The 15,589-nt window shown below is 43.5% G+C and overlaps 1 protein-coding gene across 2 annotated transcripts in view; it reads left to right on the top strand.

The window, feature by feature from the left end:
* C5_1H1orf159 (chromosome 5_1 C1orf159 homolog) overlaps positions 1-15,589 on the top strand; it is a 292,203-nt gene that overhangs the window by 259,500 nt on the left and 17,114 nt on the right. For both annotated transcript variants that reach the window (XM_078642367.1, XM_078642366.1), the window contains exons 7-8: positions 1,962-2,096; positions 13,619-13,644. In XM_078642367.1, the coding sequence (XP_078498493.1) occupies positions 1,962-2,096; positions 13,619-13,644 (161 nt within the window). The remainder of the gene's footprint in view (positions 1-1,961; positions 2,097-13,618; positions 13,645-15,589) is intronic.

Below are 15,589 nucleotides of genomic sequence, written 5' to 3'. Positions count from 1 at the left end.
TGGCAGGGCGATGAGGTTACATTTATGCGTTTCTTGCTGGTTTGCCATATGCCAAATGCTGGCACTAAGGATCAGATGTAGTCTGTTACCGACTGACGGCGGCTTCAGGATGGACCTCTGCCCGCCGATTCTGCAGAACATCCAATCAGTTGTGGTGTCTGCTTACCTTTCTTGCTGCACAAATATTAACCCCTTCACTGCGGCGGCTATTCCGCCGCAGTGCTAAGGGGGCGGGGCGGCCGCGCGGCGGCCGCATGCTGGTGGCGGAACCGCTCCGTCACCAGCGTCGGTTGAGCTATGCTGGTGACGGAGCGGTACCCTCAGCGGAGGCGCGGAATTCGCGCCGCGCATGAGCGTTCTATCGAGCGGGGCGGGCCACGACGGAACCGCTCCGTCATCAGCACAGCGCACCCGCAGCTGATGACGGAGCGGTTCCGTCATCAGCGCAGAAGGGGTTAATTCCGGGCGGGGTCCCTTACCTTCAGCTGCACTGTGGTCCGAGGTACCAATCTGGCTCGTCAAAATGTTGCTCAAGTATAAATTTTCCTTCAAAAAACAAAAGACGAGGAGTGTGGCAAAACAGGAACAGTTGGTTTAATTAACACTTCGGCCTGGAGCACAGTTACAGAAGCAAGCCTGAGGACTGTGTCAAAGTACAAAAAATCGGAACAGGGTTTTATACATTACTTTGGGCATCGTAAAGTACTTCCGTAAATCCCTTTTTTATAAAAGAATGTGATCCTCATCAGTGGAGTCATAAATAAGGCCCCTGATAACAAATGCAGGTGGTCCTCGACCTTCCATGGACACAATGGTGGCCAGTAGGTAGCATGTCCAGATTTCCGGCATGAGTTGCATGTGATCATTGCGTGTACTGTGTGTGCTGTGTCCTGATTGGCTGTGTGTTCCTAAAGTTTACTTCATGTGGCATCTGATTTTATTGTTTTTTGGGGATTACGTGCACCCCTCTGGCCATGTGTAATATATTGGGGCCAATCTCCTTGGACCTTTGTTGTGTCCTGTGCTTATCTGGGGGATTGACCTGAGTTTCCTGTTTGCACATGTCTTCTGCCCACCTATAACCTGTGAATCAGTAACCTCAGGCCTAGGTCTCAGAGCCTGCCTGATTACGTAATTCTGAGTCGAGGTTGATGAAGAGTTCATGACGGGCCATTTTGGTACTAGTGATGCAGGTTTGTTCCTTATCATTATAAAAATTGGCATTGATTCAATCAATATTAACAGTTTTACCATTTGAATGCACTATGGCTGTCCTGTCGACACACATGGTGTATTTCCCTCATGTGGGTGAGGTGAAGTATTTTCTCCTGCCAGAGATGTTCAGCTTCTACGGTCACTTTCAGGAAGAGAGACAGAAAGGCATTGATGGAAAAACTGCACATTACAGGATGAGTTATAGGCCCAGTTCAATTTTAAGATGGTGGGTATTAGTTATTCACGCAAACTGGTGGAAGCTTTTCGGGTTATGGTTTTCTCAACCAACAGGATCTTTGCACATAACCTTCACAAGTTTAATAATGGGCTTTTTGAAGGGGTAAGAATTTGAGTCTTGGAATAACACTAAATACGATATATGTATTCAATATGTTTAATCGTGGATTTATGGAGGATGATGCACTCAGTGCTTCTTCTCTTGTGCTTCTATGGTCTGACTAGTCAAACTCTAAACAACAGTTACTGAATTATATCCAAATGACATCAGGAAGTCTCAGCTCAAAAAACAACTGCATTTCTGGGCTAATTGAGAGCTTTTTCAAAGTTTTGATGTTTCTTTAAAAAAAATGTGTCGTAAATGATTAGAGCGCTTTCTGATTAAGAAATGTTTGTCTAAAGATGGTCCTCTGTTAGATGTTATTGTTTCTTCTATGCAGAACATTCGTTATTACTTACGTTTAGTAACCCTCACTGATGAATTCATATGTTATTTCTCTTCTGCACAGGAAGCCCTGAGGTGGCCGTGTCTCTTCTTCTAGGCACCCTTTTCATCAGCCTCTTCCTAATACTGTCTGTGGCATCTTTCTTCTATCTAAAACGTGCTAATAGGCTACCAGATGTTTTCTACAGAAAGAACAAAGGTATGAACTCCTAATACAAACCTGTCACTCTTAGAACATGTATTTATAATATTCGAATATGAAGTTAAATCAGGTAGGCAAATAAACGCCTCTCATTCCACTGGAGCCAATGGCATGAGGTTACTGCTAGAAAGTTTTAATCCATAGATATCTAGTACCAGCTAGGGACAGATGGCATGAACCCCCTTTTAAGATAGGCCAGTGCCTGTATGTAAATAAATACTAGTTTGGCCATAGCGGGTCAAAGGTATATAAGTAGGTGCAGGACTTGATGATTTTAGGCCTGAGAGGCCACATTCTCCAATTCTAATGCATACTTTGGCAATCTTGCTCTTGCTTTACAAAGCAGAAGTGTCTGTTTTATCAGGTTCTTAAAGAGTTTGTTTAGGAGCAGTGCTTAATGTGCCAGTAATAGCAGGTTTGGATCACTGGGACTTGTATTCGGGGACCAGGATTTACTTTTCATCTTCAGACTTTGACCCATAGCAAGAGAGAGAGAGGAGGGTGAAGAGAAAGAGAGCAAAACGGTCACAAAAAGAGGAATCCGGGATTGAAAAGAACCTACAAGAGTGCGGTGAAGAGACAGGAACTTAAAGGTCGTGGAAGAAAGAAAAATGAAGTGGAATGAAAATTAGGCAGTTTTAGTATTTGGCAACCCTGCATTCTGGGACACAAATGGCGGACTGCCTTAAGGAAACTTTGACGCCCTGCACTTATGTTTTTTGGAAAGGATGTGGGGTTCATAATGTTGCCTACAATTGTTTGTTTCACTCAGTCACATCCAAATGTTGAAAGGGAACATAATTATAAACTTAACCTTAACACGTGCTGTAATTTGAGGCTTTTGTGCTCCTCTCTAGTCATAACCTGTTTGTGCTTTTCTGCTCCACTTCTCTAAAACGATTTCTGCAACAGTAGTGACCAAAGCATGTACCCTGATTTAATTAACTAACCGTGTTCGAAATGCTATACAATTGCTCATATTTGCGGAGTGTCTTTTTTATTGCAAGGACTTCCAAAATAGTTTTTCTCAAGGATTCAGAAAGTTTTGTAATTTTTTACAGCTAGTTCCATTCATCAACATAAATTAGCTGTCATGTATGTTGCTGCATCACACTGTGTTGTATAATCAGAAGAATCTACCCCATAACGTACCCCACCCAGAGGTAATCCCCTAAATTGTGAATTTATTGTCGTCAAACATTTGTAATTAATCCTCTCGGGTATTATTTTGTATCCCTCCACATAATAAGGTAACAAAAATGAAACAGTTGGGCTTTCCCAAACTATTAAAAAGTTCTCTATACTACTTTCACCATTGGTTACAGCACTCTTTCCCAAGTCATTTCGTCTTCACTGTTTTGTTTATTTCCAAAGATTTTTTTTCAACACTTTAAGTTATAAAGGATATTTGTTTGACAATAGACATCGGGTGTAAATACAGCCAGATTGTACAGATAAGACTGACTCAAAAGAGGTATATTGTGTGTGTGAAGCCAATTCTGTTTAGATGTTGCCCAGGACCATGTACATCTTCACAGAACCTTAATTTAACACCTGTTCAAGTATTTCAATATTTCATAAGGAAGTCTGCTAAGTTTAGACTAGGTCTTTTCATGTCATTCATTGCATGTCATATGGAAGACCCAAGGAAGCATGAGGGAAAGGGTGTTAGGAAATGGAAAGAGATGGGGCCAGAAAGAAGTGGGGCAGCGATGTTTAGAAAGCAAAGTCATGGAAGTGAACCCACCAAGCTGCCAAGATCTGACGGTGCCTTTGTGGACGTCACCTAGCTTTATACATCTCTTCTAGGTGTGGGCACTTGATCTCCGGTATCATAAAGTATGTCTTTTGGCTAATAGGCTGCCCATTCTGATGCGTCTGTATCATCTGCCTTCCACCCAGTCTGATATGCCCAGGAGTGCTATTTTGTGTTTGTTTGTCCGGCCCACCACTGCTGATAGGGAGTGTTTGTATTCTTTCCCAAGAGATTCGGGCGCCGGAATTTAGGAAGTGGTGTAGCTTGGGTATGGGCCTCTTCCACAACACTTCCATGGATAATTTTGCTTCCTGTTGGTTAAATTCTGTGAGCATCGTTAGCCACTGGTGATAGGGCTCCGGTACATCCCTTAAGTGTAAAATCCAGAAGAGACCTATGCAATGATAGAGAAAAATTTGCTAGCTAACTTGAAGGAAAGATTTAATTTTATTAAGGAAGCAGAAGCTATGATTATGCTTTATACGTTATTCTTTAATAGCTCAGCAGCCAAAAGTGGGAGAGGTGTGGCGCCGCGGCCAGGGCGACGCTGGAATCGGGGGATCAGGGTTCGATCCCCGGCTCCGGCGGCAGGTTAGCCCAGCACCATGTGACTCTGGGCAATAGCTTGCTTAATCTTCCCGACGGCCCCCAGCGCCTAGAGACCCTTACGGGTGATTGTGCGCTTTACAATGTGGATTATTATTATTATTAACATGAAGCAAACGGAAACGTTAAATATCAAGAACTTGAAATCCCACGAGTCCCCACAAAAGTTCACAAGGTCAGCCAGCCAGGTACATTAGGCAACATATACCAACATCTCCAAAGAAAAGTACTCCTCTTTCTTCATGTGATACAGTAAGTTGTTTGATCTTCCTCACTGAAAATCATGTTTCTGATCAGCGCCTGTAAACGTACAAACCATGAACTATATTGCCAACTGAAATCCATAACAATACCAATTGCCACAAGCGAAACATTATCTGAAGTCTACTATTGATAAAAATACACCCGGTAACCTAGGTGAAGGAAGACTTGTAAACCAAAAAATATAATTTACTTAACGAAGAGTTCAGTGTTAAAGAGTAGGGCAGGGCAAGAAGCTGAACAAAGTCCTTCTGGGTGGGATAATTATCGCCTCTGTGCCCTCAATTGATTTGAAACTTTCCTTCGTGTTAGCTAGGACATTTTTCATTCAACATCTGGACCAGAGGCTCAGATTACGCTTGTTCTAAGCTTTCTCACCACCATTGATGCCATGTGTGTAACTGGCTTAAAATAATACTTTTTAAACATTGAGCCAAATGACCAGTCTGCTGCTCTCAGAATGTCTGTCAGTGTTCACCTGATCAATCCCAGAAGAGATGGGGACAGGGAGCAGTTAAAGGTCCAGCACCCTTGCTCCCAAATAGGAATATTAATACACAAGGAGGGTAGCTGTTCTGGAAAAGAGACATCTTGTTGGAATATGAATGGAATGAGAGAATTTTCCGCATTGTAAGGTGGTACCCTCACACACCGTGGTAGTGTCATGCGTCATCATTGGGCGTAGCTCCTCGTGAGGCTGACGCGGCAATGCCCACGGACCCCGCGAGAGGGCTCTTTCGTGTTTATCTTTTTGTATATAGCTGTGATGAGTGGAGGTATGTGGGTTAGTTCAGTGGTGAAATAAAGTGGCCTAGAACTACCCACGGGGTACCGTAAGATATTTTAATCAGTGGTCCCCTTGGCAGGGTTAAATAGGTGTGGACTGTCAGGAATCAGTTTCCACTTGAATGCATTCATTCAAGTCCACTGTCACCAGATGATCCTTCAAGATCTTGCGAGCTATGGTGACTTCTGCTGCGCTGTCTAGCATTGTCTGGGCCCACTCCCTGTTCTTGAGTTGTGTCCTCAAGATCCTCGGCATGTCTGATCTTTAGACTTGCTACCTTCTTCTTTGTGAATTGAGTTTTCCTATTTTTTGGAACGTGCTGTTCGTCTTTGGACTTCACACGTTCTTCTTTTTGTTCTGATCGTCCTCTTCTTTCGGATTTCTGCGAGGAAGTCTAAAAGGTATGAGAGGAACGTGTATCAGTATCTTAATATCTATCAGGCTTTCTCAAATTATCCCTGTTTCTGAGGTTCTACCTCTTTTCAGAGGGCTCCTGTTGAGGAGACCTTCCTCTGGACTGAGAACGCTTCTCTTTAGGAAGTGTCTATTTGGTGTTTTCCCACTTCTTTTTAGGAGTAGTGAGATTATTTTTAATAGAAACTTTTTCAGGATTTCAGTTAGTTGGGGTTTTACTGGTTACCCACCCAAGCTATCTCTACCTAGTTCTTCGCAGGATTTTTCAATAATTCTTGCAAGTTCATATGGTTGCTCTGTTATATCAGTTTCTTTTAGTTTTTGGCAGATTGCCACGGATGCTGCTTCACCTTTGATGTTAGCTAATAGTATAGCCGAGACGAGTTTGAAATCTTTCAGTAATTTCATACCAAGATTTAAGGCCGGTTCTGGGCCGTATTCATTTTGAATCTGTCTCAGAACGTCTAGTATTACCGCCATAGACGGAACACCATGTGTTTTTGTGTAGATTGAAGCAAAGACTGTACCCCAAGTGTCACAGTCCTCTACGTGTGGTGCAATCCCCTTTGGTAAACAGATCGTCAGAATCCTTTGTTCCTCACAAGGTGTACTATCAGGAAATACTGCCTCTATTTGAGTAATTTTTTGAGCTAACCAGAACGGAATTTGTTCCCTTTTTATTGGCAATTTACCAATGACTGATTGTATAGTCTGTGGTGTGATTTTGTTTGTGTTCCCCTGGTGAGGGGTGTGTTGCAGAATTCTTACAGCAGGTTGGACCATTAAAGTCCGCATTACATATGGAACCAAATGTCTATGTACTTTAATTAGCTGTTTTAGCTGAGCTAACAGTTCTGGACCGGTCATTCTTTCAATGTCAGGATGTGGTGTATAGCTGGCTAGTACCAGCCATGTTGCTCCTGGTCTACCTAGTGGACCGAGCCTGGTAATGTGATTTTGATGTTTTAGGGCGCCTTTAAACCAGAGCTGTTGCTCTTGGTGAGTTAGTGGAATTCCAACGTCCTCGAAAGGAACGTATTCCGCTGGAAGTTCCTCTACTTTGTAGTAGTGGAACTCGTGTGTTACTGCATTTGCTGCAGGAAACCGAATCCATGAACCGAATACCTCTGTCGATATTCATGTGCCTCTATAACAAATATTACTTTACCACCTCTTGATGATACTCCATTTTCTATAAGTTTTATAGTAATTGTTTTCCTTATATGTACCCTCCCCAAGCAAACAGCACAAAATGCAGATGAGGGGAAAAGATTGGGATTGTGAAGCAAGCATCCTGGAGAGACAGTCTGACCACCCAGTCACTCTGTAACAGAAAATCTCTTAAGGGATAAAGACCTTCTACTTTGACACGTCGATACACAAGCCGCTGGTTTGCAACTCAGATTGATCACTGGGCAAAAGACCTTGTCTTTCTTTTCCACTAGAAGCATTCTGCTTAGGAAGCCCCTGGGATGCAGAGCCAAAAGGACAAGTGCCCCTTTGCAGAGAACAGAATCGATCTCCTGGAAAATAGGCACTCTGTCCCCTTGTGATAAAAATATTGGTTTGGGTCTTTTGATTTGGACCAGGGTGTTGTACAACTATCCGTGAACCAGAGTTTGTTTGTAATACCCAAGTGTCTCTGGTGATACACCTCCAATTGTAAAGAAAAAGAGCCAACAGCCTCACTACATTTGGTGGGGAAGAAGAGATAGTCCTTACCTCATGGCGGACTGAGTCATTCGCGACTCCACAGAAGCTGCCTCTGTCATCTCTGCCACGGTTGTGGGTTGGGAAGAAACTGCTGAAGCTGCACTGATCTTGGTATTGATAGCTGAACTGTCAACTACCTTGTGACCTCTGGAAGGGTGGGGAGTATGGGCAGTATGAACTCCCCCTGCCGACCCCTTCAAAAACCTGTTTGCTGAAGACCTTCTTCACAGATTGCTAGGCTTTCTTCACAGAGGAAAAGGTTGTAACAAATGTACCTAATCCCTTTATGAATGGCTCCCCAAAGAGGCAGCAATCCGCAACTAGACCAGCTTAAGAAGTAGCCAGTTCTCCCAACTTGGGTTCAGTTTTGATCAGTAAGGATTGCCTTCTCTCGGTAGAGAGCTCACAGTTAGCTTTTCTGAGGAAACATATAGCCCTCTGTGCCCAGCCCGACAGAATGTCCATAGAAATAATTTTGCCCGTTTCCTTCGCCTCCTCTGCCATACCTAAAATCTTTGTTGGGGTCCCTAGTATGTCAAGTAGTTAATTCTACCAGGCTTTCCAAATGTGCTCTATGCCCTTCTTAGGGTCTTTGATGAACTTGGTAATAAAAGTGCCCATGTTCTGAGAGGCAATTCCAACCTGGGACGCTTTGGAGCGCCTTCCGGTCTCTAAGGTCTGCAGGGCCCTGGCTCGTTATCTGAGTCATCTGCATTAGGGTCCCCATAATCTTTGTCTTCATCCTGGTTCTCGCAGGGAGGAATCTGGTCATTATCAACGGGGTTATCCCAGGTTGGTTGGGGTCTAAAGTATGCCCTAGGCCAGAGCTTTCCAAACTCTGTGCCTGGACACAGTACTGTGTCACCTGCCATGTGTGGGTGTGTCGCGTGATTATGCATAGCTGCCAAGGTTTCAGATTGCTATCATGGTTTCCTCTACAATCAGCGCGCACTACAAAGGATTCCACTGCATTCAGTAAATACTTCAGTGGAGCCTCTGAAGTGCGGCTGAGGTGATGCTGCTCCGCTTCCAAATGCATTTCTAAAGACGAGTTTTTTGTCTTTAGAAATGCTAATGGGGGACATTTAAATACCTACAGGGCTGTCCTTAAACAGCATGAGACCATTCCCAGAGCTTTTTCTGCAGCATGAGTCCCGTTTGCCAAGTCCACAGACCTCTGGCTCCTCCACCATTTGTTTTCTCCTTCTCTGTCTGGCTGTAGTGTCACACGTGCTTGTCTGAGGCCTTACCAGTTAGTATGCTGGTTGGTTTCGTTTCAGCAGCCTCTGCTATTTTTGCTGGCAATTCGCCTCTGTAGCACTTGTTAAACTTTTCTGTACTAGACTTTTGGTTCTCGTTTATAAAATGCAAATAAAATATTTGGAAACAAAAAAGCATAAGAGGCACAGCTGAAGTCAGAGCTGCTCTTGGAGGCTGGTGCTTTTTACCTGAAATGTTAGCTTTAGAAAAAAGAAGACTAAAAGGGTAACCTGATTTAGTCCTTACTAGACTTTACCTCACCTGTAACATCTGTACTTTGAGAAACCCGAACCCACGAACCTCCTTAGGTGGCTCGGGCTCGCTCTCTACGGTTTCTACACTGCTTTACCGTGTCGCGAAATGATGCATGTCTAGAAAGTGTGTCACCAACATGAAAAGTTTGGAAAGCTGTGCCTTAGGCCTTAGCCTGCATTTCAGGAGCACTATTCAAAAGTGCCAGATGGAGGGGAGGAGCAAACTTTAGATTGGGCCTTAATAGGTGAGGGTGCCAGAGGAGCATTTTAAGGTATTGAGGGGTGTCCAGGGACTTATAACTCAGCCCCATGAGGGGCGGGGGGTTTCATGCTCTGTTGTGCAGCCAATATCAACATCCTGCTCACGGGCTCTAGAGCCTATTTGCCATCCACTTTCATATTTCCTTTACAAATTTTCTCTTGTGTCATATCCTCCGTGCACATTGTACTCTTAAAAGGTGGGCTAATTTTAGAGGTTGCATTAGGGGGGGAAGATGTGAGGAGCATTAGTCACTTGTGTGCAAGTCGCATGGGCCTGATCCCCTTCACTAATTCTGTAGTTGCAGCAGGAATGTCTGCTTCCAACTCTTCCATGCAGCAGAAACTCTATAATCTATTGCAGTCTAACTGTTACCTTTATTAGACTTTTATCCCTGTCTGGTCGAGCTGTTGGTCTTTTCTGTTTCCTTCGATCATATGACTTTAATCCTTGGTCTTTTTTCCTGTTCTGTATAACTCGTACCCTTAGGCAGTTTATCCGTTTTATGGCACTTTGGTCATAAGGTCACTTCCTTGTGTAATGTGTCTGGTGCCTAAGTTGATTATTCTGTATACACAACATTGAGAATATCTAGCTAGGTATAAATAAATATAACCCAATTATGTAGTAGATAAAAGTTAAGGAAATGAGTGAATACTTTGACCTCTTGTGACCACCAGCTCTCTAGAAAAAAAAGGGTGTAGGCGGACCTTGGCCTGTGTTAGTTATGCCAACTATAATTTCGTCGCCTGCATTGCAGCGCTTAATTAAACAGCACTGCAGTTGTAGGTGTCGAAATGCCTGTGGGTAGAGGTAGAGTGGGGAGGGGAGGGCAGCGGAGGCCTGAGGGGGGCACCCCACACCCATGAAAACAGGCAGTTACTGCGGGGCAAACACCGGCTTCAAGAGTATGTCAATGTTAGTGCATTGTATAATGTTGGAGCTCCCAACTGAAAAAAGTGGCACACATTTTCAATTTGCGGACACTTCACTGCTGGAAAATTCAGTTACCAGCATTTCTATATTGTATATTTGTATGTATGTATATATGTATATGTGTGTGTATATATATATATATATATATATATATATATATAGAGATATATAGATATATAGATATATAGATATATCTATATATAGATATATCTATATATATATCTCAATCACCGTTGTGGTCCTATGTTCCAGGAAATGAATTTGTTGGCCTTCTATGCACTGAAGGTTCACCACTGGCCTCCAAGTGGTGAAGATCACATGTAGCACCAATTGTTGTCCCATTCATGCTCACTACCTACAGGCACCATCCGGACAGGTGAATGATGTTACCTATATCTGTCAGCTTTTTAACAAAGGTACTGGACAAAATTGATTGAGTAAACGTTTGTATTGCTAATCTTTTCAGGCCTTTTCCTACATGCCATTTGCAGATTCTCCTGTATGTTGGGACTCTAAAGTAACCCTAACATTTAGCAAACTGCCCAGACCTACGAAGCTTTAAGAGACACTGAGCGCACCAGACGATTTCCACCCCAGGCCTGCAGGCCCTCCATGGGCGATTGACTGAATATTTACCCTAGTGGCCACTCTGACATATCGGCTTGACTTGCAATCTTATCAGGTCTGACCGAAAGTAAATACTCTGTGATGGGGGCTACAAGAATTAGCTCTAATTGCCTGCATAAAATGCCGGGAGGACAGCACGACCTGTTCTGCCCACCAACCGAATACCCACAACGTCTGGCAGGTAACTCTGAAATACAAACCTTGACTTTCGAGGAAAGAATACCTGCAAAGATGCAACTAGCATAACTGGCTTGCACCAAAACTTTGAACTTTACATAGACCCTGGTTGACAATGGGTATTTGGCCAGGCTGCATCAAATTGATTATATAAACTGCAACTTCAATCAGGTAGTTTGAAGATCCCCACTGATCTGTCGGTATTGGTAGTGCACTGGGAGCAGCTTGCTACCTGTTTCTTCAAAGCGGGGACCAAGTCTGAAACCCTGTCTTGTCGCCCTGCTCCTGTCTCTGCACCTGCCAACTAAAAGAGCTGCCAGAGTGGAACCTGCTAACCAGAGAAACAGTCAGTGGAGCTGCATACAGCACTTTGCCTTTTTGAAACCCTTCACTAGAGAGGCTACAGAGATCGACAAAACACAGGTAAGCTGCCAGCAGAAATGACGATTGCCCAGCTAGCCTGCTTTCAGACACCTCTAAATGGCTGAGGAATAGACTCCCTTTCAGTTCCTCTGCCACCCACTAGTCTCCATCTAGTGTGGTTTAAGAGAATCCCCCCTCTTCTCCACCACCGCCTGCCTTCATCCTAGGGATAGAGGAGTATTTCCAAGCCATCCTAGAGGTCATACTTGCCCCTGCCAGTTTGTACAGACTAACAACAACTAGCTGACCACTACATCCTGAGTCGTTATCTAGTGGATGAAAACTGGTAGGTCTTTTTGGTAATTTGTGGGTGTTTTGGGATTCCCAAATTGTTCTTGGGTTTGGATTCGATTAGAAGAAGGGCCAGATGTGTATGTCCGAAAGAACAGTGAGTCCCTAACCCTACCAGGACTTGTTTTCCATTGTAAAATGCAGTTTCAATAATTTAAAATTTTCTTCACAACTACAATATTCTTTTTTTCATTTTCTTAATACAATAACCAGTGGATCCTGAAATATTGGTCTTTGCAGCATGTACTGAGTCGTGATTTCAAACATAAGGTCTCAGGAGGCACCAGTAAACATTTGACCACATCCAGTAGGAACGGGTATTACTGACTTTTATCTGAATAGAATATCTTTAATTTAGTATGATTCAAACTTAGGCCCATTTTAGTACATTGCCCCCAAAAGAAGTGACTTTTTTTGAAGAGGTGTCATAGATCATCCCTTAGGCTACCTTTGAACTTTTATACTTGTGCCCTCTTTGCACAGTACACCCAGAGCATGACTGTTGAATTCAGTTGAAGGCTTTCAAGACTACGGATAGGCGAGATTCCTTGTTTCCATATCCGTGGGGAATGGGTAAGACACTGAGGACGATGTTGCCATTTTCACATCTGCCTGCCCCGGATTGAAAACAAAAGGGAGGAATGCAAGCAAAATAACCTGCAAAACAAGAATTCCTTCTATCGGGAATTTAGAAATGCAAGGAATGAGGAATTCTTGTGCCACTTGACATTGTCATGGGCTGCCATTTTATTAAACTAATTAATTACAGTGGTTGTCCCCATACAGTGCTTTTCAAAGAAATTTCCTAACACAGGAGCTTGGGAGAGGTGCACCCAAAAAGAGAGCCAAGAGGGAACATGTGGCTGGGACGCCCTCCCTCCAGTGACCTAATTCAAACGTATAATGTTATCTGTTCAACCCAGAATTTCTGTTTGCCACTGATCTCATGGTGTTTGGTCATCCCTCCACCACGTCCATAGTCATTTACCGTCTCTGACCCTGGAATTCCACACCTATTTGGCAGTACTACGGCACTTCACAGGCCCAGAATTCCGTATTACGGAATAAATAAGAGAACACTTTTGACTTCTGCGAACCAGAAGCGCTTACGCTATCGAGCACCATGATTTGATTCGGGATCACACACAGAATTGGGTTCAGGCACTTAAGAGACTTTGTCAGTGGGTGGTACTGACCTCTGGGCCTGGTTGAGGTTGTGGGAAATTAAACATGTCGACCTTTCATTAGACAAGGTCTCATCATATCCATCATTTTTTAACATGTACATGGGATATAATATGTAAACGTTAGCAGGCATCACCTGCTATGTTTTTAGTCCTTTTTTTTGTTGAGGACCTTCACCATTTGATCCCAGTTTTCTGACTCTTCTCCCTGTCTGTAATGCAAGATCCTAGCCGTAACAACATGTGGGATTATTACTGTTAATATTCCACAACCAAGCTTAGGCCTACCCACTTTTTTAGGAACAAGAACCGGTGATGAGAAGCCTGGGACACATTAACTGCCGGCATCTGTCTCCTATCTGTCACTCCAGTAAAGTGTCTTCCCATAATACTGTAGTCTTTAGACTCTGATTAGCCCTTGTTTGACTTGTGAGTAAAAGCTAGACTGCTTTTTGTGAAGTCTTAATTGTATTAACCTATAAGTGTACTTTATTAATATATGTATATAGTTCTGCAAATATAGAGATTTTTTTTCTTTCAGCAGTCTGATATGTTTGTTTTTCCTCTGCAGCATCTATTTTGCAGCCAAGTGAGACGGTAAGCAGATCTTCCTAAGAATAGCATTTCTGAAGGCCTTTCTCCTGCCCTTTTTAGCTGTGAAGGCAGCCAGGACTTATTGCAGATCAAAATAGGCCCTGTTTAGTGAACCAATGGAGATCTTGTGTGTACTCTGTAGAGCAGAAGTTTCAATGTTGGCAGGCATATTCCTTGAGCAATAAAATGAGGGCCATTATCTTATGTAGTCCCATTTTCTAAGTGCCAAAAGTCACGTTTCTGCTTCTTGGGGGTGGGTTGATTCTTGTTCTCAATCTGTGTGCACACTGCCACTTTATCCATAACCTGTTTCTGAAAGATGGTCAGTTCAGACTTGCCTAGCTTATACCAAAAATCAGACCTTGTAAACATACTTCAGTCTCGGTCATGTGTGCTCTTTTGCCAGATCTCGTTTCTCCTGTGTGTTGTTTTGTGGATTGGAATCTGCTTCTCTTCCCCTCAGTGAATTTGTACCATTGGCTCTCATGCTTAGCTATGCTGTTCTGTCTGCTTTATTGTTTGCACTCCCACTGAAGTTTTAGCTGTTTTCCTATACTCTTCACTTGGTGCTTATGGCATAGCACTCTGGTTTGAAGTCACTTGCGAAGTGCAACAAGCAATTTGCAGCAGCCGACTTACATAAATTCTGCAACTCATGACTTCATCTTCAAGAAGATCTGTTATGTTGTATGTACAGGTTTTTGGCAAGTAAGTACATTTATGAGCACCTCTTCACAGTCAGTAAGAAACTGAAACACCCTAACTAAATGCACCTAATGCTAGTGACACCCTGGAAAGATGTTGCCACCAGGTCGATGACTTGTTTTCGCTAGATATCTTTGTCAAAGTTCATGGAAGACATGCATCTTGTAAAGGAGCTGAAGTCCCTTATGGGACCACAATTGATTCCTTCTTGCCAGTGCACAAATGGGCAAAACTGTCTCCTTTTCTGTTCACAGACGGCCTAGTGAACAGTTACACCATGAGATGCCTTCCTGCGCTCAATGTAGCTGGAGCCATCAACCTAAAGCTCAAGAACTCTCCTTTTGTGCATTTCAGAGGACCAGGATTCCCGTGCTTCAGTGATGGGGGAATTGTACCAGGACATAGAGTTAGCTCTGCCTGTGGGTGCTTGCCTCATTAGCTTTGACTTGCCCTTCCTCGCAAGCAGCAATTTCTCGCTCCCATTCTATGCACAGGATAGTTGAGAGGAAGTAGGCTACTAAATTGAGTGAGGGACTGCACCACAAAATGAAGCAGAGAATGTAGGGTTCCTCCAATTTCCAGCACCACACAGCTCTCAAGTGCCTCTTCTTTCTCCCGCTTACATGAGTCCACTTGTGGACTTACTAGTTACGATGGTCTCTGTCACATTTTTTCAGACTTGGGAGTAGATAATCCCACCGACCCCCCCCCCCCCCCCCCCCCTTTCCCTCATCTGATTTTGGAGGACTAAGATTTTTTATCTTTCTTCATCTCTGGGTGGGAGTTCTCTGTCCCATATATTCCGCATCCGCCAGGCTTCATTGGTACTGATGTCCCCATTAACTTTTCCTTTCTCTGGAAAGTTGACTCCATGGAAAATGCCTCTCGTTACACCAACCACTCCGAGCACTGCTAGTGCTGAACAGATTTTGAGATGTGCATTCTATTTGAATCACACTTGCTTTTTTTTACCCCTCTTGCTCTCACATTCCTTCCTGGGTGCCTGGATCACCAAGCTACACACAAGATACAAGGCTCTGACTCCTAAAGGTTCAGGTATTTTTCAACTCACACCATTATCTGCACCGCTCAAAACAGTCCATCTGATGCCAGCAGTACATGCACCATCCCCTTTAGCTCTCCTCGTTACAATGCTTTTGCTATGAGACTTGAACTCAAGCTCAATTCCCTTTCTGGAGACTTTAACAGGCCTATTGTACCTTGTTGTGGGCCAGACAATCCA

Source organism: Lissotriton helveticus, chromosome 5_1 (genome assembly GCF_964261635.1).
Source record: "Lissotriton helveticus chromosome 5_1, aLisHel1.1, whole genome shotgun sequence".
NCBI classification, from domain to species: domain Eukaryota; kingdom Metazoa; phylum Chordata; class Amphibia; order Caudata; family Salamandridae; genus Lissotriton; species Lissotriton helveticus.
The sequence above is the reverse complement of the archived record's forward strand: the minus strand, read 5'-3'. Positions and strand labels throughout refer to the sequence as shown.